At 54.1% G+C, this 25,413-nt stretch overlaps 1 protein-coding gene across 1 annotated transcript in view; it reads right to left on the bottom strand.

Annotated features, from left to right (window-relative positions):
* Nucleotides 1-233: 233 nt before the first annotated feature.
* LTBP2 (latent transforming growth factor beta binding protein 2) overlaps nucleotides 234-25,413 on the bottom strand; it is a 106,261-nt gene continuing 81,081 nt past the window's right edge. Inside the window, 22 exon segments of the mRNA XM_023255858.2 lie at nucleotides 234-3,155; nucleotides 3,608-3,757; nucleotides 4,740-5,021; nucleotides 5,334-5,501; nucleotides 5,590-5,727; nucleotides 6,034-6,162; nucleotides 6,858-6,941; nucleotides 7,062-7,143; nucleotides 7,145-7,254; nucleotides 8,334-8,477; nucleotides 9,047-9,172; nucleotides 9,460-9,591; nucleotides 10,290-10,412; nucleotides 10,816-10,941; nucleotides 11,043-11,165; nucleotides 11,937-12,062; nucleotides 12,507-12,632; nucleotides 12,866-12,988; nucleotides 14,068-14,187; nucleotides 19,440-19,559; nucleotides 23,897-24,025; nucleotides 24,682-24,810. Coding sequence (XP_023111626.2) covers nucleotides 3,010-3,155; nucleotides 3,608-3,757; nucleotides 4,740-5,021; nucleotides 5,334-5,501; nucleotides 5,590-5,727; nucleotides 6,034-6,162; nucleotides 6,858-6,941; nucleotides 7,062-7,143; nucleotides 7,145-7,254; nucleotides 8,334-8,477; nucleotides 9,047-9,172; nucleotides 9,460-9,591; nucleotides 10,290-10,412; nucleotides 10,816-10,941; nucleotides 11,043-11,165; nucleotides 11,937-12,062; nucleotides 12,507-12,632; nucleotides 12,866-12,988; nucleotides 14,068-14,187; nucleotides 19,440-19,559; nucleotides 23,897-24,025; nucleotides 24,682-24,810 — 2,936 coding nt within the window. The 3' untranslated portion in view covers nucleotides 234-3,009.

The following is a 25,413-nucleotide window of genomic DNA, read 5'->3' on the forward strand; positions in this document are numbered from 1 at the left end:
ATTACGGTTTTGCATGTGTGTCTCAAAGGCAGGAAACTCCTCTACTTTCTGGGTATCTAGCATTGGTGTTTATGGTTGCTCTTTCAGAATCCCTGTTTTCCATTTCTCCACAGAAATGCTGCAGGGCTGTTTAAAGGAAGTTTGCTTTAAGAAGTTTTGCAGTAATTGCGGGGCTTTAATTGTCAGATAAAGACATAAAGGAGGGAGCATTTAAGTGGTCTGTGGCCAGCAGCTGTATTTAAAAATATTTTATTTTTTTGAAAAGGTAATACACACGGTACAAAATTCAAAAAGACACAAAAGGGGATACAGTGAAAAGTCCCAATCCTGTACCCATGTACCCTGTCACCCTCCCCACAAACCACTGTTGTTTCTAAGAATTTACCCTACAGGTATGATCCATAGATATAATGTGAAATAACATACAAGAATGTTCATTACAGCATTACTTATAAATAGCAAGAGATAGGAAACAATGGAAACATCTGTCAATAGGGGACTGATTACAAACTATGATTGATCCATTCAGTGGAATAGCATACAATTACAATATAGAACGAGACAACTCTTTATGTGAAAATACGGATTAAGTGAAAAAAGCAAAGTGCAGAACAGCATGCATAGAGTGGTCTTTGTGTTTTGATACGAAGAAATCCGTGTATGTGCATGAAGTTTTTCTGGAAGGGTGAGCAGGAAGGCGAGGGTTGAGAGGAGGCACAGTGCCAGCAGGTGTACTGAAGAGTGGTAAGAAGTTCTCTGAACCGTGGGGCGTAAGGAGAGTGGCGAGGGTGAGGTCAGCAGATACCCAGCTGTCTTCCCCCTTTCTTTAGATAAATAGCAGCATATATTACACTTTGTTATGTGACCTTCTTTCCCCCCTTCGTCTGGTTTGGATTTCTTATCAAGGCATTTACAGCCACTTTTTTTTTTTTCCTCCTTTTTTAGGCCTCCGTTTCAACTAATAGTTTCTAATCTTTTACTGTTACAAGTAATGCTATAATAAATAACCTCTGACGTGTGTCGTTTCACATTTGGTGAGAAATATCTGAAGGTTAAATTCCTAGAAGATTCAAAGACTAAGAGCTTTTATAAGTTTGAAAGACGTTGCCATATTATCCTTTTCAGAAGTTCTATCAGTTTCCGTCCCTGTTAGCTGTGTATGTGAGTGCCTCTTTCATCAGATGCTTGCAGACTAGGAGTCTTAAACGTTTTGATCCTTGCCAATCTGACAATTTTTAAAAAGTATCTCAGTGTGGTTTTAATTCACATTTCTTTTATTACGAAAGAAGGTCAGAATATTTTCACATGTGTAAGAACTATATAGTTTTGTTGGCTGAAAACATCTTAGCTAGTAGAGTGACCTAGGGCAAATTGTTTAAACTCTTGTGTGTCTCAATTTCCTCAGCTGTAAGTTGGGAATAAAAAATAGTCAGTAGGATTGTTGGATGATTAAATGAAATTTGTGTCCAGCACTCAACACAGTGCCTGGCACATAACAGGCATTCGGAAGTTATTATGGGATGGCTGACAATCAGAGCAACTGCTAGGACAGGACAGATTAAATTAAGAAAATGACATTCGTCCCTATGTCTTCAGGCGCATGGAGTCTCGTTCATTTACATTGCCTTTCATCAGACAAATGCAAAGGCAGAGCTTCCCTTGTCTCAGAAGAAGAAGGAACCTTTTCCCATTGGATCGCAATCCTAGGCTATTGGCAGAGTTGGCAAGAGGGTAGGCACAGCCTCATGTCTAATAATTAGACTTAGCCAACATGGTAAAGAAATTTGGTTTAATATGAAATAAAAACAAAAACAGAAAAGCCCAGATGTACATCTTTTTATTCCACAATGGTTCTAAACTCCTGGCTGGCCAAGGTTGGAGTGGGTCTCTACTTGTAAACTGAGAGGGATAGCAGCCATCCCATTTTTGAAAGAAAGATGGCAGGGGCATCTGAGAATACAGAAACAACATAGGAAATCTGGCTTCCCCTAAATAAGACTACACTGTATCTCACAAGCTAGAAAATAGGCCCCTTTATTTTTAGTACCTCAAAACTGGCATCCACAAAAGGGAACCCAGGAGAGATTCGTTTCCTGTAAGAAGCAGTATGTATTTAATACAGGTCTTCGGAGATGGGCACCCTGTCCTGCGGCAGCCTTTGCTGGGTGCACGCGAATTATCATGGGTAGATGGTGAGTGTTTACCCGAAGTTACTGAACGTTTTCTTTAGACTTGTTGAAAGCCTTGGCTCCCCCTTTCTTAACAACTCCCCGTATTTTTCATATTGCCCTCTTGCTGCTTTCTTAGGCTTCTTGTTCCCCTTCACTCGTGTCTCTACACTCAGCAAGCTGGTATCAGTTTTTGCTCTTCCGAGATGAGCTGAGCTGATCTGCTCCTCCCTGGGGCCACAGAACTGCTATTGGATGGAGCTGTGGCAAAATCTGGCCCAGACCGGATTGGCTGAGTGAAGTGTTGGTTCTCTGGAGGCGGCCTTGGAGTCACTCCCCAACCCCCCCCCCCCCCAATCCTTTTTTGCTCAAGAGATACTGAAGGACCATCCCTGGGCAGATGTGACCTCTGACCCAGTTGTGGAATCATCAGGATGTCCTGTGGATCATGGCTGGGAAAGGGTATCTGCAATGTGAGTCCGAGTGACCTTGCGTGTTTGCACAGCTTGAGGGGGTGGATGAGGGCCATCCTTTAGGAAGCATCCATAGCAAGGCCAGGACAAATGGCAGACTGGTCCTCATGGCCAGTGGCTGAAGCATTAAAGCATTTGGTGGTGTTTGAGCCAAGCAAGGGCACGGCAGCATGAAGGCAGTGACAGAAGCTCAGCCAGAGCCTAAGCTGGGAGAGATGAAAAGCAGGCGGGGCTGGCTGGGAGCTGGGCTGCAGGGCCTTCTGCCTGCTTCTTCACGGTGTCTTCCCAGCTAGGAAAGCCTTCTCGAGGCCCCTGCCTGTGTGGCCTGGGCCCATTTCCAGGTAGCTGCCCACACTGAGCCCTCACTGCTATTCCTTGGAGGTACAGTGTGGGGGGCCGGCCTCGGCCACATAACCTGGGGAGCAATGGCAGCGGTAGGAGCCCTCGGTGTTCTCGCAGTGACCGTGGGCACAGAGCGCAGCAGGCCCGTTCAAGTCGTCACACTCATTGATATCTAAGAGGAAGGGAAGGAAGAGAGAGCTGTGGGGAACCCAGGTGCCTCTGCTCTTGTGGTCACTAAGCACCAGCCCCTGCCCCACAGTGGAATCCTACATGTGGCAGCCAGGAGCTGAGGTCATTGCCCCAAATTAGGCAAGTCAGAGACACAAAGCAGGTGGTAGTGAACCCATCCTGTGCTCCTGGACAGTGACCATGCTCTTTTGTCCCTGCCTTTCTTCTCTCTAGGAACCTCCCTGGAAAGGGCTTTCTATACACAACAGGAGACCTTCCTTTGGTGCGGTCTCACCACTTGGCCTGGTTCCAGACAGCCCCACTAGGGGGCAGCAGTGTATGTTCCACTCTCAAGGTCAGCCTTGTATTCCTCAGCGAGCGGTGGGCCAGTCTGACCTTTCCACCTGGAGCCATCAGGGCCATCCTGCTCCCTGGGCCACTCACATCACAACTTACCCACGCAGGCCATGTGGGCCATGTCCAGCTGGAAGCCCTCAAAGCAGTCACAGGTGTAGCCCTCCCTCACTCGCACACAGCGGCCGTTCTCACAGCCGTTCAGGATGCCGCATTCCTCTGCCTGAAGCCCTTCGAAGCCGGCCTGGTGCTCTGGTAGGAGGGAGTCAGAAGGAAGCTGAGGCCTTGCACCCAGCCTTGGGAGCCTCACCCTCCACTATGAAGGTTGCTCCTTTTGGAATCCTAAGGTCAGGGTTGGGAGGGTCTAAAACTCTCACAGAGATGCTAAAACAAAAGGCACTACCCTTAAGAGAGAATTATGTGTCATTACTTTATGGTGGCAGAGACCTGCGGTACTTTAAATGTGAGCTCCGGAAGGTTGAGACTCCTTGCTCTCATAGTGCCAGGGTTCCCGAGCAGGTGGGTGTCTATATAGTGTTGGTTTTGTGGTTGGTGGTGGTTAAAATCTTTAGATGGTTTTTTGTGGGGAGGAGATTGGCAGCAAAAGGGGATTACCCTCACCCAACACGAAGCAAAACTTAGGGATCTGCTTAACCCTCTCCTCTTTAAGCAGGTCCCAACCCCTGAGAAAGACCGGATCCCTGGTCCCCGTGAAGCCTTTGTCTGGTACAGTGGCCTGTGCCTGGGACAGCTACCACATCCATTGCACAGGTGCCAGGCCTGACTTCTTCATTAGAATTCAAGTCCTATATGCTGGGGTCCTTGCCACTTACAAACCGAGTCACCACAGTGGACCTCTAAAGTGATTAGAAATCCTGAATGCACATTTCAGGTCACGAGTGTGAGCCTGTAGACCAGGTTATTCTGCACACCGTGGGTGGTATGGAGGGAGAGAGACGGACCGGAGTGTACCTGCTTTCTCTTGCTCTCTCAACCCCCACAGGGAAGTTTTTGAGGTTGGGATGGTGTCCTGTCCTGTACCTCTTTGGTTCATCAGAGTTGTTTGGGTCTGACCCAGGCATTTGGAGTTGTCCCTTGAGTGACCTGTGAGAGGGCTGGCTGGGTCTTTTCCCACCCCGGGCCTCACCCCGCTGGCAGCGATTAGTAGGTAGAGGAGATGGCAGTGAAACCATTTTGGTGCCCGCCGCTTCCCCATTTTTGCAGCAACACAGACCTGGGTGGCTGGCCACGTAGTGGGGCTGGAGTTCTGAGGGCTGCAGGGGGGGCTCAAGAACTGGTAGGTGGTCCCCTGGGCGGCTGGCTGTGTTGGGGAAGGGTGGCTCTGGGACGGTGTCCTCGGGACCCAGGTAGTTGTAGAAGGGGGCCCCGTCTGGGCCGTAGAGGCTGTAATGCAGGTCCTCGGGCCCGGGGCCGTACTCATAGCCTGGCCGGAAGTGGACTCCAGCCTCCCGCTCGGCTTCGATCCGGGCCACGTTGCACAGCTGAGCGTAGACCTCTGTCAGGGAGGAGGGAGAGAGGATGCTGCCAGGCTCTTGAGAGCTAAAGCCTGGAGTGTGGTTCCCAGGCTCATTTCCCCGGGGAGAGGGAGCATGCTGGGACTGGTGTCCTCTGGGAGTTCCTGACAGCGCTCTCCTCGTCACCCCAGCCCCTCCCCCACTCTGTCCCCAGACAATAGAGATGGAAGATGGCCACACTCTGATTGCTCTACTCCTAAATCCCTCCTTCCCAGGTGAGGGCATTTCCTTCCCTGGGGCCCCTCCCCCCCCCCCCCCCCCCCCCCCAGGCAGGCACGGGTCACCCTTCTCACCAGAGCTCCTGGGGGGGCACAGGGCACACTGCTGGCTCCAGGCCTCGCCATCCTGACAGCAGCATTCTGTGTAGGTGGTGCGGCGCCCGTGCAGGGGTTGGCTGCACACATAATTGGTGACTCTTTTCCAGCAGATGTCCATGTGGATGTCGTGGTCAGGCAGGTCCTCTGGTGGCACAGCGCACAGGGGCACGTGAGCCCTCCCGGCCCAGATTCAGTCCCCCCACCGCTGCCCCGCCACTCCAGGCCTACTGACCCGTGCCGCCGGTGCTGTTCACGCAGCGCTGCTGGCCGAGGTCCAGGGTGAGCGGGGGGCTGCAGAAGCAGTGGAAAGAGCCTTCAGTGTTCACACACTCACCGTTCTCGCAGACCATGTCCTGGCACTCGTCATGATCTGTGGTGGCAGAAAGACGGAAGGGGGATGTGGGGGGCAGTACCAAGGCGGCTTGCCCGCGGACCGCCTTCGTGGAAGGGGGTTTTCTTGTAACTGACAATGAAGAGGTGGCACCCTGCTTCCCCCTCCCCCCCCCCCGCCCGACCCAGTCCAGTCTGGGGAGGGGGGGAGCCCTCCCCAGGGATGCCTTTCCAACAGGTGTCCAGCTCCCCTCACCTCAGACCTGCCTGCTGCTGTGGGAGCTCCCAGCAAGAATGGGGCTGGCTGGTGGGGGCTGGGGCGGGGAGGGGCGGTGTGTGTCCTCACCCTCACACTTCCTGTGGGCGGCGTTGTAGTGGTAGCCGGGATGGCACAGGCAGATGTAGCCGGGCACCGTGTTGAGGCACCGGCCGTTCTGGCAGAGCCCAGGCCCGAACATCACACACTCGTCCGCATCTGCGGGAGGGCGGAGCCGAGGTGAGAAGCAGTGCGAAGCAGAACGTGATACTAAGGGCTCCAAAGCCAGACCTGCTGGGTTTGGGTCCCGGCGCTGCCACTTGGCAGTCAGGTGACTTTGGGCAACTTGTTCAGGTCTCCTTGCCTCAGTCTCCTACCTAAAAATATGTGGATGCTATTACTCAATCTCTCACAATTGTTATGAAGATTAAGAGGTTAATATATGTAGGTGCTTCCATAGCACTTGGCAGGTAGCAAGCACTTAAGGAAAGCTGCTTCTGTTTCTGTGATTTCCTTCTCCGGCCTCAGGATTAGGATGCGGAAGGGCTCGTGCCGGAACTGCCCACTTTGAGTGTGGGTTCCCCCAAAGTTGCTGGCTTTCTAAGTGAGACCAGGGAGATAAGCAGCTGCCTCGGTATATAGCAGTACTTCCCACTCTGTCCCTATGCCCCAGGCCTGGGTTAGTCAAGGCGTCATAGTTTATTCCGGAGGGTTCGGCCTCGGGGGAGCAGAGGGAGCTCAGGTCAGAACTTCAGCTACACATCCATAGGTAGTCAGCCCCAAGGACAGGAACCAGGGAGCCAGCTGGGAGGCTGGGGCTTCATGCAGAGCTTCCCTGGGGACCCTCCCGGAGGACCAGGCCGGGCCCGCTCGGGTGAGTGGAGTCCGGGGAGGAGGGTCTCTAGGGAGGTTACCTGTGTACGTGGTCTGTCCAAACATCCAGGCTCCGTCCACAGGGATGTAGCCTTTACCACTAGGGCAGATCTCGCTGAATTCCACTGTGCAAGGAGGCATCCAAGCTTAGAGACGGAAGGGCTCTGCCCCCATCTTCTCTCCCCTTCTTTCAGGGTCACCCTGCAGAGCTGACACTGAGGATTTGGGACCCTTGGGGGCCTTACCTGAGTCCTCAGCTGGGCAGAGGTCACAGGCGTCTCCCCAGCTGGCACCCTGAGTGCAGCAGCACTCGGCCTGTGTGGTGTTTCCGGCCCAGAAGGCTGGAGCAGGGCAGCTGGTCATTGTGCCCAGAGTAGCACTCCATGCGGATGGGGCCCGGGGGGTGGTCCCCTGGCGGGGCCTCAGGAATACTCTGACCTGTGTGTGAGGGATGCCCTTTATTACTGTCTGTCCGTGGCTCTCTAGGGCACCCTAGGCTTTGAATTTATTTTCAAAATTTTATGTTTATATAATAGCACTTCCCAGTGTACAACATGCTTTTACCTGTATTATCGTGCTTGATGCTCTCAACAACTTTATATTGTCACCTCCCTCTCACAGATGAGGCAGTTAAGATTCAGAAAAACTAGGTGACTTACTGTAGCCACCAGCTGTTAAGTGGCCCAGACCCCTGTTCTTCTGCTATCCCCTGCTATCCCCCCTGCTATCCCCCACTATAGGGGGTGCCCCCAGTCCTTGGCATAACCATAGAGGCAGCCCTCCCCCATTCCTCAGCTCACACTATACCCCAGCCCCTCCCACCTTCCCTGTTCCAGGTCCTGTTTTCTTTTTTTTTTTTAGTAATTTTTTTTAACATTTATTTATTTTTGAGACAGAGAGAGACAGAGCATGAACGGGGGAGGGGCAGAGAGAGGGAGACACAGAATCGGAAGTAGGCTCCAGGCTCTGAGCCATCAGTCCAGAACCCAACGCGGGGCTCGAACTCACAGACCACGAGATCGTGACCTGAGCTGAAGTCGGACGCTCAACCAACTGAGCCACCCGGGTGCCCCTCCAGGTCCTGTTTTCTTTTCCCCAAGTCAGAGGAGGCCAGCTGAGTCCTAATGCAGCCTGGGGTGACAGGCTGGATCCGGCAGCTCAAGAGTGGAGCGGACAGGAGAGAGTGAGGCTTAGCTTCAAGGCCTCCCTCACCAAACGTGCCCTGGGACCCCCGTGAGGCTCAGTCTGAGATCCCTGGGCACCTTCAGTTGGCATCAGAGCTTCCCGAGCCTCCCAGACATTCCCGGCCGGGGACAGGCCCCCCCCCCCCCCCCCCCCCCCCCCCCCGCTCTCGTCTTGACATTTGCTGCACTCCTTGCCCTGCCGCACTGCATTCCTAAGTGGTGCCCCTGCCCACACTGCCCGGGCTCCTTCTCAGTAGCTGCCGCAGTTGAAGTGCTTTGTAAGCCGCAGAGTGGCCATTCGCAACGACTGGGTAGAGTATGGGGCACGCTCACCTCCAGCCACCCGCGGGCGGCAGTGCCCCTCCTGAGCGTCGTACTCCTCCAGGTCACTGGCACAGAGGCACAGGAAGGAGCCCTCCACATTCTCACAGAGCGCCGCCCCACACACCGCCAGCATGAGCTCACACTCGTTCACGTCTGCCAGGCACGAGGATGGGCTTGTGGGTGGAGAAGACGCAGCCTGTGCCCCTGCCCCTCTGCCCGCAGCCCAGGGGCAGATCCTCATCCATCCCCTCAAAAGAAACAGACTAGGTCTTGGGAGAAGAGCAGAAGGGAGCTAGCAGGAAGGAGGGACCGATGAACAGAGGGCGTGGGAAGGGAGCGAGGCGAAGGGTGGCAGGAAACGGTCACTAAACAGACAAAGAGGAAGGGTTCCTCCCTCCGGGCACGTTCTCCAAATGTGCCTCTCGAGACCCAGAGGTCTCTGGGGAAGGGTGGTGCGCCTTCGCTGATATGCTTGCTCCCCCTGCTGGTGGAACATGGCCACGTTTCTCCTGCCAACCTGGTCCCCCTGCCTGCTGTAGGGTAGAGCTGAAATCCCCCTCTCTTGCCCTCTCTATGAGGACCTATTGTGGAGGCGTGTGACCTCGAGCCCTTCAGGAGGAGGGCCCTAGGGCCTCTCTCCAGGACAGCCAAAATCTGTGGAGATGGGCCCAAGGGCCTCCCCTTCCCGGGCCCGGAGCCTGGCTAGCCTGCAGACTTCTCACCAACACATTCCCAGCCGGAGGACGAAGTCTCGAAGCCCTGGTCACAGAGGCAGCGGAAGGAGCCATCAGTGTTGTCGCAGAAGCCGTGGCTCCCACACATGGTGTCGTTGGCACACTCGTCTATGTCTGTGGGACAGTGGGGACTAGGGTGTAGGGTGCGCTCTTGCTCTGTTTGCTGGTTATACTTGGACTATTGACACCAATGTCTGTAAAAAGTAACTTCTAAACACAGGACAAGAACACTCTAACATTGACGTTCCTCTTCAATTTTTGTATAAGCCCTGCTGTTTGGAAAATACGCAAACTTCCAACAGCTGCCAACACAATGTCCTCAGGCGAAAGCAGTTTCTAGCTGGATACGTGAAAATAGGTGTCCTCAGCCCTTCTGCCTCCGACTCCCCATTCCTACTCACCAATGCAGTCTCCAGTCGGAGCCATGTGGAAGCCAGGCTGGCAGGCTAGGACACAGCGGTAGGAGCCAGGGCTGTTCTCACACCTCCAGGCCCCACATACCGAGTCGCCGTGGTCCTTACACTCGTCAATATCTGTCCCCAGAGCCAAGAGAGGGGGCGGAAGTGGGCAGGTCACTGCTTTGGCCCCACCGTTTTGGCATTACAAGGTCATGCCCCACAACCTTTGGGGTCCTTGATCCGCTGCAAATGACTGTGCTCAACCCACCCCCAAAACATTAAGTTCAGGATCATTTCTCCTGACCCGGCAGGATGAGTGTCTAGGTAGAAAACTATATGCTGTTTAGGAACGCACTGAGCTCTTAGCCTTCTGTGACATATTTTTTCCCTCACCCCCTTCTCCCTACGGCAGAGTACTTTATGCTTCTTTTTATATAAGTCTGCACCAAAGCGTATTTACCGAAAATTGTCTTTCTTATCTGTCTCCCTTGCTCAATTTGAAGATTGTCCATAACTGTCTACTTTGTCCTAGCAAAAGACATTGAACCTAGCAGGGGTTTAATAAATGTCTATTGAATCAGTTTGGCTTTAAAAACTAGATTGTGTGCTCTGCTGGCACAAGGATCCTGATTGTCTTTATTTTGTCATCCTTGGATATGTCCGGAGTCAGCGGACAGTCAATAAATGCATTCTCCATTGGATGATTAATCTGTGGAAAGTGCTCTGCTTTCTGGAAGCTGCAGTTCCTAGTCCCAGGGAGCTGAGGACCAGGCAGGGGTGGAGGTGGGCGGACATGGGGCAGAGCCCTGTCCACTCCCCCCTGGCGACCTTACCCACACACTCCCCGCTCTCTGGGGAGGGCTGGAAGCCGGTTTCACACAGACAGTTGAAGGAGCCCTCGGTGTTGACACAGTGTCCTCCCAGACACCGGTCTGTGACTGCACATTCGTCCACATCTAGAATAGAGACATTTGTCAGCAGGCCCAGCCATGGGTCCCTGGGGCCCTAAGTAGTCCACAGGAGAGCCAGAGAGTGCCTCAGGTTAGGAAAGGGCTAGAAGATCTGAGGAAGAGCCTGGAGCTAGAGGCCAGAGGCCAGGCTGGGGGGAGGAGCCCCAGAACTGGGACACTACCAAGGACAGAAGGGTGACACCCAAAGGATTCAAAGGGCACATGCCTGTCATAGATACCATGGAGAGGCCCTGTTGAGTGCCTTCCTGAAACCTGTCTCCCTGTCATCACTCAGCCTCCCGCCTCCCATCCCCGGGTGGGGCCAGGAGCACTTTATTTCAGTAGTCTAGACAGAGCCTCCAGCGCCCCCTGCTGCTGGCAAGCAGACATGGCCCAGCTGGCTTCTCACCCTGGCAGCTGGTGCCCCCCTCGGCGCTGGCGAAGCCCGGTGCGCAGAGACAGAAGAAGGACCCGTGGCTGTTGAGGCACTCGCCGCGGGGTGCACAGTACTCCTCTCCCACGCACTCGTCCACATCTGCAAGGAGAAGGTAGGCAGCGGTGTCGCCCAGGCATGTTGCCCCCTCCTCCGCCCCACTCATTGTCCACGGTTCCCGCTGGGGATAGGGAGCCACTCACCCTCACACGTGGTGCCATTGGCCAGCTGGAAGCCTGTGGGACAGAGGCACTGATAGGAGCCAGCCGTGTTCTTGCACTCGCCTCCCAGGCAGCTGCTCTGGAAGTCCTTACACTCATCCACATCTGCAGGGTCACACAGGGGGGAAGGCAGCCCGTGGCAGCACCACCCCCACCAGGACAGGAACCAACAGGGAGGCCTCCAGAGGACCAGTCCCCTGCCTGAGGAGTCTGGACCCACAGGGGCCTCATCGCCTTATAAAGCAGCTGGCGAGGGAGGCTTCGGGGAGCAGTATCACTGCAGCTCCCTCCATCGTTGCCCTGGCCCAGCAGCCTTTGGCTGGGCGTCTCCAGCTGCCCACACAGTGCCCCTGGGGATGCTTGGCCCCTCCCCGCGACCTTGGCCTACAGTGGCCAAACCCACTGCCCTGACCATGGCTGAGATGGCTTAGACTTTTCTGAGAAGCAATGGGAAAACAAATGAGAGATAAATGAAGGAAATATACAGAGAAGCTAAGAAGGTCACAGGAACTAGGTTCTTTAAGCGGGCCTACAGATTGCCTGGTACAGGCCGATGTTTTCCAAAATATGGTCCCAGCCCCCACCCTTACAAAGAACCCACGAAGCTGTACGTGGACCAGACTCCCCTGAAGCTTGTGATCCAGTGGCTCATTGGCCCCCTAAACCCAGATGCGTAGTCACCTTTCCAACTCCTGTTGAGGGAGGGGTGAGAATAGGTGTCCCCAGCTAGCCAGTCCAAGGTAGACAGAAGGGCCCCCGGCCTGGAAGCAATCCCTGCCATGTCTGGTCACTCCCTTCTCTAAGGGTGGTGGGTTGGTCTCCTGCGCCCCATCTGTGCTCCCCTCCCTCGCGGTGGCGGGGGAAGGGGGCTCTCACCTTCGCAGGTGTGGCCCAGGGGGCTGGGCCGGTAACCCTCCTCACAGTCCCTGCAGGAGAAGGAGCCAGCGGTGTTGGTGCAGACTCCCGAGGGGCAGACTCCCGGAAAGGCGCACTCGTCTAGGTCTGGGGCAGACAGCCAGCCAGTCACCCTGTGGGCTTGGGAGAGCTCCCTCTACCTGTCAGGGCAGGAAGCTTCCCACACACGTGGCCTCCTCGGAGCTTATAGGACTGTCTTGGGGCCCATGGGAAGAGGCAGGCCCAAGCTGGGGGCCTTCTATAGGGCAACCCTGGCACCCTCTCCCCAGAACGCTCTGGGTGGGGGCAGCTCTACCGTCAGCTTCCCTCCTGTCTCCGCGACTCCCTTTTTTTCCTTCTATCCTCGCCTCCAAACTTGGGGATGATGACAATAGATGCTCCCCTTGGGGCCAAGTCCATTGATAAGGTCCTCTAGTCTAGCCTGGAGACCCTGAGCATCAGCCCAAAGCTGGGGGACAAACGGAGTGTTCTTTGGGGGGTCAGAAAGCCTATATTCCTGGTCCCCCTCTGCCAGCCCCTCCCCGGGTTTACCTTCACAGGCAGTGCCGTCTTCATTCACCCAGTACCCACTCTCGCAGGCGGAGCAGGTGAAGGAGCCCTCAGTGTTGAGGCAGAGGCCCGTGGGGCACGAGGCCCGGCTGGCACACTCGTCGACATCTGAAACAGGCCATGGGGTTCTGTGTGGGACCCTCTGCAGGACAGACATGGCAGGGCGGACGGCACTGACAGGTGGGCGGTGGGCGGGGGGGAAGGATGGGACTTGGCAGGATGTGTGGTTGGGTCCGCATGATTAGGGATGTGGGACGACGGCTGGATCAGCAGTGGGTGTGCAGAGGGAAGGAGCTGCGGGTGGATTTGCATGGACGAAGGGTGCTTCAGCATCTATGTACCTTGGCAGCCCTTCTCATCTGAGGTGACCTCATAGCCCGGCTCACAAGAGCATCTAAAGGAGCCCTCCAGGTTGATGCACTTTCCATGGGCGCAGACCCCAGGGGTCAGACACTCATTTACATCTGTGGAAGAGAAGTCCAAGATGGCAGGTTGGCCTCCTCTCCTCCATGTGGTCCCCATTGTCAGGCTTAGAGCATCTCAGTTACGAGGCCAGGGAATCAGCATTCTGAGGGGCCACAGGCCACCCTGGGAAGGCCATCAGGTTGTTCCTGCTCCTGGCCCCACCCACCTAGTTCAGGGCAGGGTGCCCTTCCCGCCTGGGCCCGCTGCAGCTCTATCTGGTAACACACAGCACTTTGCATGTCCTAGAAAAGGAGGCCAGGTTCCCCAGCCCTGGGGCTGGTTTGGCCCATCTGAGGACACCTGGAATGAAATGTCCAAGACCCTTGACTCACCTTACAGTGGCTCTGAACCCTTCTGACCTCCTACTTGCCAACCAAACTGGTATGATTCCATGTTCCCAGCCCAACAACCAGCTTCAATAGGTGAGTGGGCAATGCAGAGACAGGCTGATCTATGCCTGGCTGGCTGACCGGAGTCTCAAGGGCCTGGGAAATGCCTGCCCTCTCCAGAGCCTCAAAGCATCTATTCACAATTCAGTCCCTCCTGGCCTTCTGAACCCTGGGCCTTTCTTCCTGCAGGGACTGAGGGGAAAGAACACTCTTCCTACAGCTGACACGCAGCCTCCTCTGGAGGGAGAAGCACACCCACTGTTGAGTTAGGTGTTGCTGTTTAGACATTGCTGTTGAGATGCAGAAAAACAGAAGGCCCTCCTCCCCGGGAGGACTTGGCCGCCAGCTCACACCACCAGAGCCACCCTCTTCCTAAGATTCTTGGCAACTCACTCTACCGAGCAGGATCCAGCCCCAGAAGCTTCTGGGACCTTGGGCTGTAGCTCCTGGATGGATATGGTCAAGGAACCAAAGGGGCCCCCACACAAGCTGATTCAGAGGGCAGAACACCAGTAATTGAAGCACACCCATCTCATGGCCAACATCATGTGGGAACCCAGCCAGGTCATGGAGGACAATGGCCTCCAAGCCACTTCCCCCTGCCCATCTCCTTCCCTCCCTGTGTGTGGGCTCAACCAGAGGTCCCAAGGCCAAACAGCCCTCTCACTGCCTTGGCAAGCAGCCCTCACCTACACAGCTCCCGCTCTGGCCCCTGTAGCCCTCCTCGCAGGCTAGGCAAGTGTAGGAGCCGGGGGAGTTGACGCATCTCCCATCCGGGCAGGTGCCAGGGTGACGGCATTCGTTGATATCTGCAAAATAACATCTCCACCCTTGGTCATCGCCGGGAACCACAGCACATGGGTAGGTCTGAGAGGAAGCAAATCCTTGACCCTGCCCTTGGTGGGGGAGAGGGAGGGATGCCAGTTTCTGTACAGATGGAAACTAGGAAAAAGTGAGTCCTGTCTGGTGTTCCCAGCTTCACCTCCCACCCACTGTCCTGGACAAAAGAGACAGAAGAACTTTAGAAAGGGAGACTCCCTGGGTGGGGCAAGAGGCCGTGGTCACCACAGCTGTGGGAGGGTGGGAGAGCTCTACTCCATGAGCTGGCCTGTTGGGAAGGGCCTTCCTATCTGCCTTGGTGAATCCTGTTCCTTTACGTTACTGGGACCGTACATGCTTGGTATGGCAGGTCCCGGAGACCCCAGAACAGGTCGCTGGGCATTGAGGGCAAAATGGGCTCCCCTGCAGCAGGAAATGGGGACTGAGGAGGACCCCCAATCTCGGATGTGACCAAGACCAGCCCTGAGGCTGATGCAGAGTCAAGGGTGGAGGCTGGCAAGGCTTCTTGGCCGGAGAGACTTTTGTTCCAGGTGAGAAGCATGTAGGGCTGCCAATGCCCACTCTGGTGAGATCCGGGAGAGAGTCCGAAAGGATGAGCCTGGGGCAGCGAGGGGGAGGACAGAGATCTTGCTCCCGGGGGGGCTGCAGGCAGGGTTCTTCCTGATACGACCTGACATACCCAGAAGTCCTCATTCAAGGCACACAGGGGACTTGGGCGGACTTCGGGAGGTCATAACACAGGGACTGAACTCTGGGTTGGGACTGCAGGAAGGCAGGATGTGCCTCGGGCTCAAGGGTGAGGCTGCCAGCCACTGTTAGTGACAGACAGACTGACTGAGCTCCAGAGGAAACAAGAGGATCTACTCTTCCTAAATCGGGAACTGTCATTCTCCTGGAGGAAGTCCACCAGCTTATGCAGATGCAGAAGACCTACTGCCCAAGAGGAAGATCTGCTCAGCACCCATGGAGGAAATGCAGGCGGCAGGGCCAAGGGTCAGAACGCAGGCTCTCTGCAAAGGGACGAAAGCCAGCAGCTGTTATAGAACACGATATGGCCCCTGAAGTGGAGAGTGAAAATAAGTCTCCTCTGACCTTGTTTGGTCTGCAGAAGCCGGGCCACATCAAAGCCCTCTATCCCAGGGCACCTGGGCCCTCTCAAGGCCAAAACTTCACCCTGAGGGTCCAGAAGAGGAAGGTATACAGAGGGCAGGCGGTTGTTCAGCTGGGTATCTGCAAGGAAATACCCAGGCCCCCAAGGCAATCTTGGGGACAATGAGATAAGGTTCGTCTCTAGAAAGAGGGTAGCCAACAGCTCTTGGTTGGGTTGTGGTGACACTGGGCTAACCTATTCTAAGGATCTCTGTAAAGACAGAATTGAAGAGAATGAGACAGAAGAGGGGGATTGAAGGATCTAGGACCACCAACTTTGGCTGCTCATTAGAGAGCAGCCAGCTCCATGGCCTGCGGCCTTAGCTGAGGTACCAGAAGAAGGATGAGCAAAGCCATTGGGAGTGATAAGTGATCATTGCTTCGGGAGATAAAGAGACAGAGGTGAGGACCCTTTTCTAAGACCACACTGAGAAAAAATGAAACCTTTGCATCTCTCCTACAGGGATCAGGTAGTGTAAGAAGGAGATTAGATTCACCAGGAGCAAAGAGCCCTGATGCCTGTCCTGCCCCAAATGTTCTGGGCACATCTGTGGAGGTGTTGCACAAAGTGTCCTCTACTGGGCATTAGGAGACTCCTGGTATTGATGCTGTTCACTAAATATTCCAGCTTTCCCCTTGCTGGGCCAGGTAGGCTTGTGCTTCCTGGTTCTCTCTCTCTCTCTCTCTCTCTCTCTCTCTCAAGTTTATTTATTTTGAGACAGAGAGAGAGAGAGAGTGTCTGTGTGCATGCAACGCAAGTGGGAGACGGGCAGAGAGAGAGAAAGGGAGAGAAAGAGAATCCCAAGCAGGCCCTGTGCTATCAGTGCAGAGCCTGACACGGGGCTTGAACTCACGGACTGTGAGATCATGACCTGAGCCAAAATCAAGAGTCAGATGCTTAACTGACTGGATCACCCAGGCGTCCCGTGCCTCCCGGTTCTTTGGGTCGGACCAGGGCACTCGTGCTGGCTGATGAGCTATGACGCATATAATTTATGGACCAAGGCATAACTGTGAGCAACTCTTCCTTTCTTCCATGGAGACTGGCCGTGTTCAAGATGCTGGCTATCCCTTTAGGCTAGTTCTAGAGTGAAGAAACATGAGGCAGGATCCCCAGCTGACCCACGATGAGCATGTAGCACTGATCAGATGTAAACTTTGCTGTGTTCTAAGTCATGAGGGCTGGGGTCGCTTGTTAACGTAGCATAACATACTCTAGCCCGGCACACCACTGCTGGCTTCTTTCCTCGGATCAGAGCCCCAGCCACGATTATTGTATGTGAGAGGTCTGTCAGCAAGTGGGAGAGGCAAGGCAGAAGATCAAAGCAGCCCTTAGTCACCCCATGAGCCAAGGAAAGGCTCTCCCACATGGGAGTGCATGTAACAGAGCCATCTGCCAAGCCCATCAAAAGGAGCCAGAGAAAGATTCCGGATGAAGTAGATTCCACTTCTGACCAGTCCGTGTTAAGGGCAAAGGCTCTAATGTCACCAGATATCTTGAAGCTGTTCCATCGATCCCTTGGTATGTGGACTAGAGCTGGATTTTTCTCCCTAGTCTAGGGTTTGAATTTAAATCTAAAATTATCGTATATTTTGCTGGGTTCTAATATCTTGGTAGTTGGGGGCAAGAATGAGACCACGTGATTAAAATGTCACACCTTATTGGTATGAGGTTCTGAAGAGACCCCAGAGGACCCAGGGAAACAGGCACGCCAGGGACCAGCTTGCCAACTTGTCTGTACAAGTTGGGGTCCTGGATCTTCCCTAACCAGGGCTTTATTCTTTGCATGAGGAAATGTGAGGTTGCCCATCTCCGCTCCTTGTGAGAGCACAGGGTGGGAGGCGGAGCGTGCTCGGTCAGGGGCCAGAAGCGCAGGAGACCTGGGATGTGGTTGGGGCACAGCAAAGCCCAGGCAGTCTGCAAGGGGATCCAACCCCTTTCTGTGGGAACCCAGAGTTTCTGGTATGGCGGAAATGCCATTGAGACTTTGGATGGGCTGCTGCCCAGAGCACTCAGGCCTTCCACCAGAGACTTTGAGTTTAAGTGGAGAGAGTGGTTTCTCAGTTGGAGTGAGAAGAAAGAGGGGGAGGAAATTGACTGGGCTCCCAGGGTGATGGCTGGGTCTGTGGTTACTGATGGAAACCTGGAGAAGTGTGCAGGCTACATCAGCCTTTCTTTCAGCAGACTGAATGTCTGGCCTGGGCCAGGAACTCAGCCTGACCTCCCAGTTGAGGTGTGTGTCTGGAACTTTTCCTCCGGAAAAAGTTCCCTCCGGAACTTTTCCGGAAGGGAAGGGGACAATCTGGAGGCGTGGACTGCAGCGTGAGGGGTGTCTAGAGGTGAAAAAAGAACGGGGCTTTCAGATGGAAACACTCCCCCGTATTCACTGAAAGTCTTGTTGTACGTGTTAGCTTATTTGATCCTCACAAGAACCTCCGAGATGGGCATTATGGTTTCCATTTTCAGATGTCAAGACAAGAGTCAAACCCAGGCCTGTCTCTACAGAACCTATGCCCTTAACATGGACTGGTTTGTATAAATCTGATCTTTTTAATGTCCTGGTATTTTCTTGGTTCATCTCCTTTGGGTTTGCTTTTCTTTTTAATAAAGTCTAACGTCACATCTGTAATGTTGTCTGGGGCGCCTGGGTGGCTCAGTCAGTTAAATGTCCGACTTCAGCTCAGGTCATGATCTTATGGTTCATGGGTTCGAGCCCTGTATTGGGCTCTGTGCTGACAGCTTGGAGCCTGCAGCCTGCTTCAGATTCTGTGTCTCCCTCTCTCTCTGCCCCTCCCCTGCTTGTACTCTGTCCTTCTCTCTTTCTCTCAAAAAAAAAAAAAAAAAAATTAAAAAAATTTCTTAAATGTATTGTTGTGATGCTTGAATGAGGTAATCTGTCAAGTACTAGGACACCTCCTGGCACATGGTAGGCCCTCATCAACTCTCCATTCTCCTGGAAAATGCTAGGCTGTGTGCCTCCATCATGCTTATGAGGACAAAGAGAGGCCATTCTGGCTTTGATCATGTGTAGTCCAGAGTATGAAAGGGAAATCACCAAGAGGGAGGCATTGAGAGGAGAAGGTGACACCCTGGGGGGGGGGGCAGACTGCCCTACACCCCCAGCCATGTCTCCCCTTTGCTAAGACCTTCTAGGACCCCAGACCTAGCTTCCCTGCTAATGGCACTGGGAAGGCACACCTTCCCATCATAAGGCATAAAAGCCCATCCCTCACCTCCAGGACCCTGTGCAATCAGGCAAGTCCTGGCCAGGAAGAACCTGGAGGCTGAGAGGTGTCTGGTCCTAACCTCAGATCCAGGACAGGATTTCTTTCCAGAGAGAGCCTTGATTTACCCTCATTCATTCCTGTCTCCACCACTCTTCGCACACAACCCAGGCCTCTTTCGAGCATTTGCCACCCCAGCCTGGCCAGGAGGCGGTAGTGGGAGAGTTGCCAGGAGCTGGTGTGATAGTGGCAGCTCCAAGCCAGTCTGTGGGGAGACTGATTGGCAATGTCACAGCCACCTCTTGGCAGGGCCTGGGAAAGGGAGCAAGGACTGGGGCTCCATCAATCATTCTTCATTCCTTTACTCATTCCGCTAGCATTTGCTAACGTTTGTCCAATGCGGGACATTTATCAGGTGTGTGCACAGGGGTCATCTAAAGATATGGTCCAGCCCTGAGGAGCTCATGGCCTAACAAGTTTTAGCAAGTCGGTCATGGCTGAGGCCGCAAGCACCTCCCAGAGAGACTGGCTTCTCCTCCGTCATATAGGAGAGCAGTGTGACTCAAGGCCAGGGGAAGAGGTGTACGGAGGGATGTTCCCAGGGTCTCGTGTGTATAAAGTTGCTGTGCTCCCCTGCTTTGGGGGGCAGACAGGATGCCAAAATATCATTGAAGGGGATGGAAGGCCTCAAGAATTCCCAGACAGATCTCTGTCCATTAGAGTGGGCTCAGCATCAAGGGGCCCAGTCGGAGAGAAGCTGGAAGGGGAGGTGGGGGTAGCCAGCACCTGGGGAGGGGCCAAGAGATGGGTAGGGCGGCCGGCTGCCCTCCCTCATCCCATTTCTTACCTTGACAGTGTCCCTTCCTGACCATGATGTAGCCCTGGTCACACTGGCAGTCGTACGAACCCTCTGTATTGGTGCATTGTCCCCCGCTGCACACCCCTGGCTGCTCACACTCGTCTATGTCTGTGAACACACGAAACGAGTCCTGGGTTGGCGTCAGCCCTGCAGGGGTCCCGGGGCATCCCTTCAGAGGCCCAGGACAAGGATGCCCGTGCTGAGGCCCAGGCAGGAAAAGGCATCCTTGCTGCAGCCGTGATCGGTGGGGGGGCTCCTATGCCAGCTCTGAGACTGATCTAGCTCAGGCCCCTGCAAATTCCTGAGTTCCTTTCTCCCAAGGCCCTTGGGAACCCTCAAAGCTGTCTTCCCACCCTGAGGCAAAGGCTGGTCTTGAGGTCACCCGGCCGTCCATATGGCGTGATCCGAGGAGGCCAATAAAGCCCCCCCATGAACCCCAATGCATCCTCCAGAGGTCTGATCCTAGAGTTCTTAAGGGCCTTCTCAAAGGTTAGGGATTAAACAACCAGAAAGATAGCATCTTAGGCAGCCGTGAATCTACTGAAGTGGTTTATTCCACTGTCCCAAAGCATACTGGTGCCCCACAGTGGCTCAAAAGTCTGACCCTGCTCATGCGACTCCCCTGCTTAAACCCCTACTGGGGTTCCCTGATGCTTCAGTATGGCTCACAAGGCCTCTGCCGCTCGGCCCCAGCCTTGCTGTGTTTGCTGGTCCCCACTGGTCAGCCACCAAACCTTTGTTCATACAAATGTCTCCACTTGGAGCATCTTTCTTTGCCTTAACGGTCAGCAGTGTCCTACCTCCATTTCAAGGACTGGTTCAATTGACCCACTCAAGGTTGCTCTGGCCCCTCCCCATTCCTTGTCCTCACAGTCAAATCAATGGAGGACTTACTTTTGCCCCCCGGCCCCCAGCACTGGTTCAAACATTTCATGGGGTCCCTACTCAGATCAGAAGAGATAATCCAAGCGAAGGGCCTAGCACAGTGCCTGCCTGGCACAGGGTAACCGCTGAAGAAATGTTAGCTATTATTATTCTAGCATTAAACTTACCCTATAATATCTGGTCTCCTAGGCCTGGCATGTGAGATCTTTCATGATCTGGCCCCGTCTGCTTCTCCCACCTTGGTTCCTGCCTCCTAGCCTCAGCCACACAGGACCTGCTCCTGAACTTGGGCATGTCCTGCTTGCTTGTCCGGAGTGGCTTCCTGCCCACTAGCTTGGCTGCCTCCTACTCATCTCTCAGGTGAGGCTGACCTCTCCCCTCCACCCCATATGTCCCTCCCCAGGGTTCCCTTAGGACTCAGCCACTATAGTGACTGTTCATTTACTTGCTTTTTTCTCTCCGACTGCTGAGAACGGTTCTTATTATCCGAATGTCCCTAATGTCCAGCACAGAACCCCAAATAGTGCTTGTTGCGTGAATGGAATACTAATCATTTGTTTATGGACAGTGTTTTCATCCGAGCGGTACTTTGTACCACTGTAGTGCCCAGCGGAGTCATTGGCAGAAGGTGTAAAAGTCACACCCCCCGGGCCCACATCCAGGGATTCTGCCCTCGCAGTACTGGAGCCTGCATTGCAATACCTCTCCGGGCATTTCTGAAATAACTCATCCTCACTTCGAGAAGCTGGGATCCCAGGGGAAGAGGAAAGGGAACTCAGAGGCAGAGCCACACATGGGTACTTGAGGAAGAGCTCACAGACCGGCAGGGCCAGGGCGACTGATAGACGAGGCTGAGAAAGCGGACTTGCTCTGTGCAGAGCGACAGGCATAGAAACGAAAAAAAAAAAAAAAAAAAAACAAAAAAACTCCAGAAAACCAAAACAAAACCAGATCATAACGTCTGTACAGACAGACTCCAGATGGATTAAAACATGCTGTAAAAGGTGAACTAACTTTTATGAAAGAAAGCGTGGAAGGATATCTTTGTGGCCTTGGGATGGGGAAGGGCTTTTTAAATAAAGCCCTAAAAGCATAAAAAATAAGGCAAAAAGGTGAATTTCAATATGTTAGAATTAAGGATTTCTGTTAAAAAGGAGGACATGTGGATAAGGTTAACGGACAGAGGATGAAATGAGAGAGTTACAATATCTAAACCCAGGCAAGTATCTGGAATATACAAGAAACTCCCAAAGAGCCCCAGGGAAAACCAGCAGCCACTGGGAAACTGAGCAAAAAAATAGGAACAAGCAATTTTCAGATAAGGAAACCCCAAGGCTAATGTACGAAGAGATGCTCATATTTATTAGTAAAGTAAATGGTTTTTTTTTTTTTTAAGTCTATTTATTTATTTTGAGAGAGAGGGAACCAGCAGGGGAGCAGCAGAGAGAGAGAGAGGAGACAAAGTAATTGAAGCAGGCTCTGTTCTGACAGCAGAGAGTCTGATGTGGGGCTCCAGTTCATAAACCATGAAATCATGATCTGAGCTGAAGTTGGACACTTAACTGAATGAGCCACCCAGGCACCCTGCGAAGTAAATGTTTTTAAAAAATACTTGGGTATCTCAGTTGGTTGAGGGTCTGACTCTTGATCTGAGCCCACATCATGATCTCACGGTTCGTGAGTTCGAGCCCTGCATCAGGCTCTACGCTGGCAGTGCGGAGCCTGCTTGGGACCCCCTCTCTCTCTTCTCTCTGCACTTCCCCCACTCTCAAAATAAATAAGTAAGCTTAAAAATATAAAAAAATATTTAACATGCGAACAATTTATAATAATCAATTGCATTAATTTTACTTCTAGAAACTGTTATAATTTATATTAATTCGTTACACAAATTAATGAAATAATTCACACATAATTAAATAATGAGATGCTGCTTCATAAGACTGGCAGACTTTAGAAAGGGGATGTTATCCCGAATAAGGTCCCATCACGGGGCAGCCAGGTTCCACTAGGCGAAGCACTGAAGCTGACCTTGACCTCCCTCCCCAGCTGCCGGGGCTGGCGGAGACATCCGGGACCGGTGACGCCATTCCCGGCAGCAGCCACTGCCTGTTCCTGGGGCCGGTGCCCTGGGCTGGACCCACAGAGAGCAGCGCCTCTGACCTACAGCACCGGCCAGTGCTGCTGAGTCACCTCCCTGAGGACCAGCTGAGCGCGTCGCCACCTTCTGCTTATAAACCTCTACTGGCTGCCCACTGCCTGAGGGATGGTGTCCAAACCCTTCAGCCTGGCACTCAAGACTTCACACACTGGCCTCCGCTCCTGCCACTTCCTCCACATACCACATGCTCCAGTCACACTGGATTTATCATTATTCCCAGAGCCTGCCAGGCTTGGTCACTACTCTGCCCTCTGTAGAAATGGTTCATTCCCTTTCTCTGGAACACTCTCTGCTTTCTCCATTCCTTCTCTGTGCATGTTTTTGGAAGCAAACCACGCTTTGACACCAGAATGACTTTGATTCTTTTCTGGCTCTGCCACAACTCGGTACGAGGTCCCTGGGCATTTCAATTCACTTCCCTGAGCCTCAGTTTGCTTAACTATAAAATGGGTAAGGATTTCTACCGACCGGGGCTGGGAAGATGAGCTTCGTATGATCAAGTGCAATCCCCCACCCTGATTAAGCTAGCTGGTTGTTCTCCCCTACTCCCTCTCCCCCATAGCAAGTGAGGAGACCCGGACGGGCTTGGTCTCTGCAGACGAGATCTCTGGGGGATTAGAACCTGGGGTCCCTGGTAATGTCTGGATACACAGCCTCCTGGCCTCCAGGGCGGGACTGTGGGTGACTGCTGGGCTGCCCCAGCCAGAACCAGCAATGCGAGCCTCAGGAAGAGTTCTCCCGTGAAGTGTTCCAGCTGGGTTATGCATCTTAAGGCCCTGCTTGGAAAGTGCCTCATCATATTCTCTGTGAGTTCATTCATAAAAATGTATGCAGAGGGTTTTTGCATTGCAGTACAAATGCTGGAGAGTCAAGGGTTTGTGTTGGAAGCTTCTCTGCCCGGGGGCCTCGTGCGGGGGGCCAGGCCTTCCCAGGGAAGCGCAAAGACTTGCCAGGTCTCTGAGCTGCTGAGGACCCACGCTCCTCTTGCAAAGTCTGCTCCCCCGTCTGCCAGGAGTCCCAGTCGGTGTCCTCACGCGTCTCCTTCCTTACCCAAAATGAAAGCGGCTCCTAGTCACTCAGAATTTGGGGACCAGGCTTTTAGTCCTCATCTCCAGCCATGTCCCCAGACCCCTCACACTCTCAGCTCCAGCCACACCTCTTCGGAGCCTTTGTGAATGTTGCGGTCTTGCAGGTCTGAAACTCTCCTTCTGGTCTCAGCGTAGGGGTCGGCTTCCTCCCAGGGCCAGGTCACTGCCCTGAGTCTCTGTTCTCACAGCTCGCGTGCTCCACACGCTGCAGAGCAGTGGCTGGGTGCTGTGAATGCTTGGATCCTCTTCCACCTCAGTACTCTCTAGGGGGGTCCTGTGCCTATCCCAGGGATGAGGCAGACTTGGCTTACCTTGACATTCCTGCGTCGTCCCCGAGGTGGCCAGCGTGTAGCCAGGGTAGCAGAAGCAGGAATAGGAACCCACTCGGTTGACACACCGCCCTCTTCCAGCGCAGGGGTCCCTCAGACACTCGTTGTCATCTGAGCAGAGGAAGGTGGGGAGGGAGGTCAGGGAGACCTTTCTTTGGGCACCTGCCAGCAATCTGCCCATGCTAGGAGCTGGACAGGGGATGCTGCTGCGGGTCAAGGAGGGGATGAGGGAACAGAGGAGGCCAGGGAGACGAAAAATCTCTAAGGCTGGGGTCACGAAGTCTGCCCCTAGGGCCCACTCCGGAACCAAGGGCCTGGGCCAGTGGCCCAGCTCTTCTTCCCTGCCCATGTCCCCCTCCCCCAGTGGCCTCCTGACCACTTCTTTTCCTTCAAGGCACAGTGAACGTTTCTCTCTTGAATAAAAATATGGAGGGGGTGGTCAGTGGAGACATTTCCAACTAGGGTAGGCCTTGGTCTGCCCTGTAGGCAGCAAGATGGCTAGTTGGAGGCGTGGGCTGACCTCAGAGCTGAGGGCTCCAGGAATGGGCTGAAGTCCTGAGGGGCTTTGCACTCTTCCGGAGTCCTGGAGACTCATCGGATGGTGCTCTCGGAGACTGGTCTCCCCAAGGTTAAGGTGAGCTTTGTCTACAGCCACAGCATTCTTTTTCAACTCCTCGGAGCACACAGCAGTGCTCGGGCCTTCCGTTGCCTGGACTCTTGGCTCTGTCCCCAGTCACCGAGCGAGCCCAGGATGCCCTAGTGCATACCCGTGCAGTAGGCCTGGCTGGGGTGCAGCTGGTAGCCGGGGCTGCAGAGGCATTTGTACCCGTCCGGGAGGGTCACACAGGTTCCAGGGCCGCAGATGTTGGTGGCTCCAGCGGTGCACCGGTCAATGCCTGTGACAGAACGAGGCAGAGGTCATAAGGGAGCGAGGACAGGCAAAGGCAGGGGAGCGGGGCAGTGGGGTAGGGTGGGGAGAGGGTGGGACGCAGGGCACAGGGGCCTCAGAGGACCCACAGAAGCCTCACCCCTCTCTTGGCTGGGCCCGCCCATATCCACATGTAGCATGGCCTTGTATAACACCCCACGGCACTCCTCCCAGGACCCTGAGTCCCAGGGGGGAGCTCCCAGTAGTACATCCCCCTGACCACAACCCAGTGGGCTCCACTAGGCCATGTCCCAGCAGGGGGACCCTCAGACACCTGAAGTCCTCTCTGAATAAGGGCATGGCTCTCACCCACAGTCCCAGAGACAGACAGACAGCGCTGGTAAGCAGGGTGTTGGGGGAGAACTGCCAGAGGAAGAAAGGAGAAGTGGGCTGGGGCCAACTGAACAAGGCCTTGAATGCCATGTTCAGAGAGGCCTATGAGAAAGGGGGTCATGCAAGGTGGGGTATGATCAGAGCTGTCTCCAAAAGACCACTCATCTGGCTATGCCATCTTGCTCAGAAAGGTAGCAAATGGCTGACGGACAGGGCGGGAGGCACAGGGCCGGGGCTC

This window comes from Felis catus, chromosome B3 (assembly GCF_018350175.1).
Source record: "Felis catus isolate Fca126 chromosome B3, F.catus_Fca126_mat1.0, whole genome shotgun sequence".
Classification (NCBI taxonomy): domain Eukaryota; kingdom Metazoa; phylum Chordata; class Mammalia; order Carnivora; family Felidae; genus Felis; species Felis catus.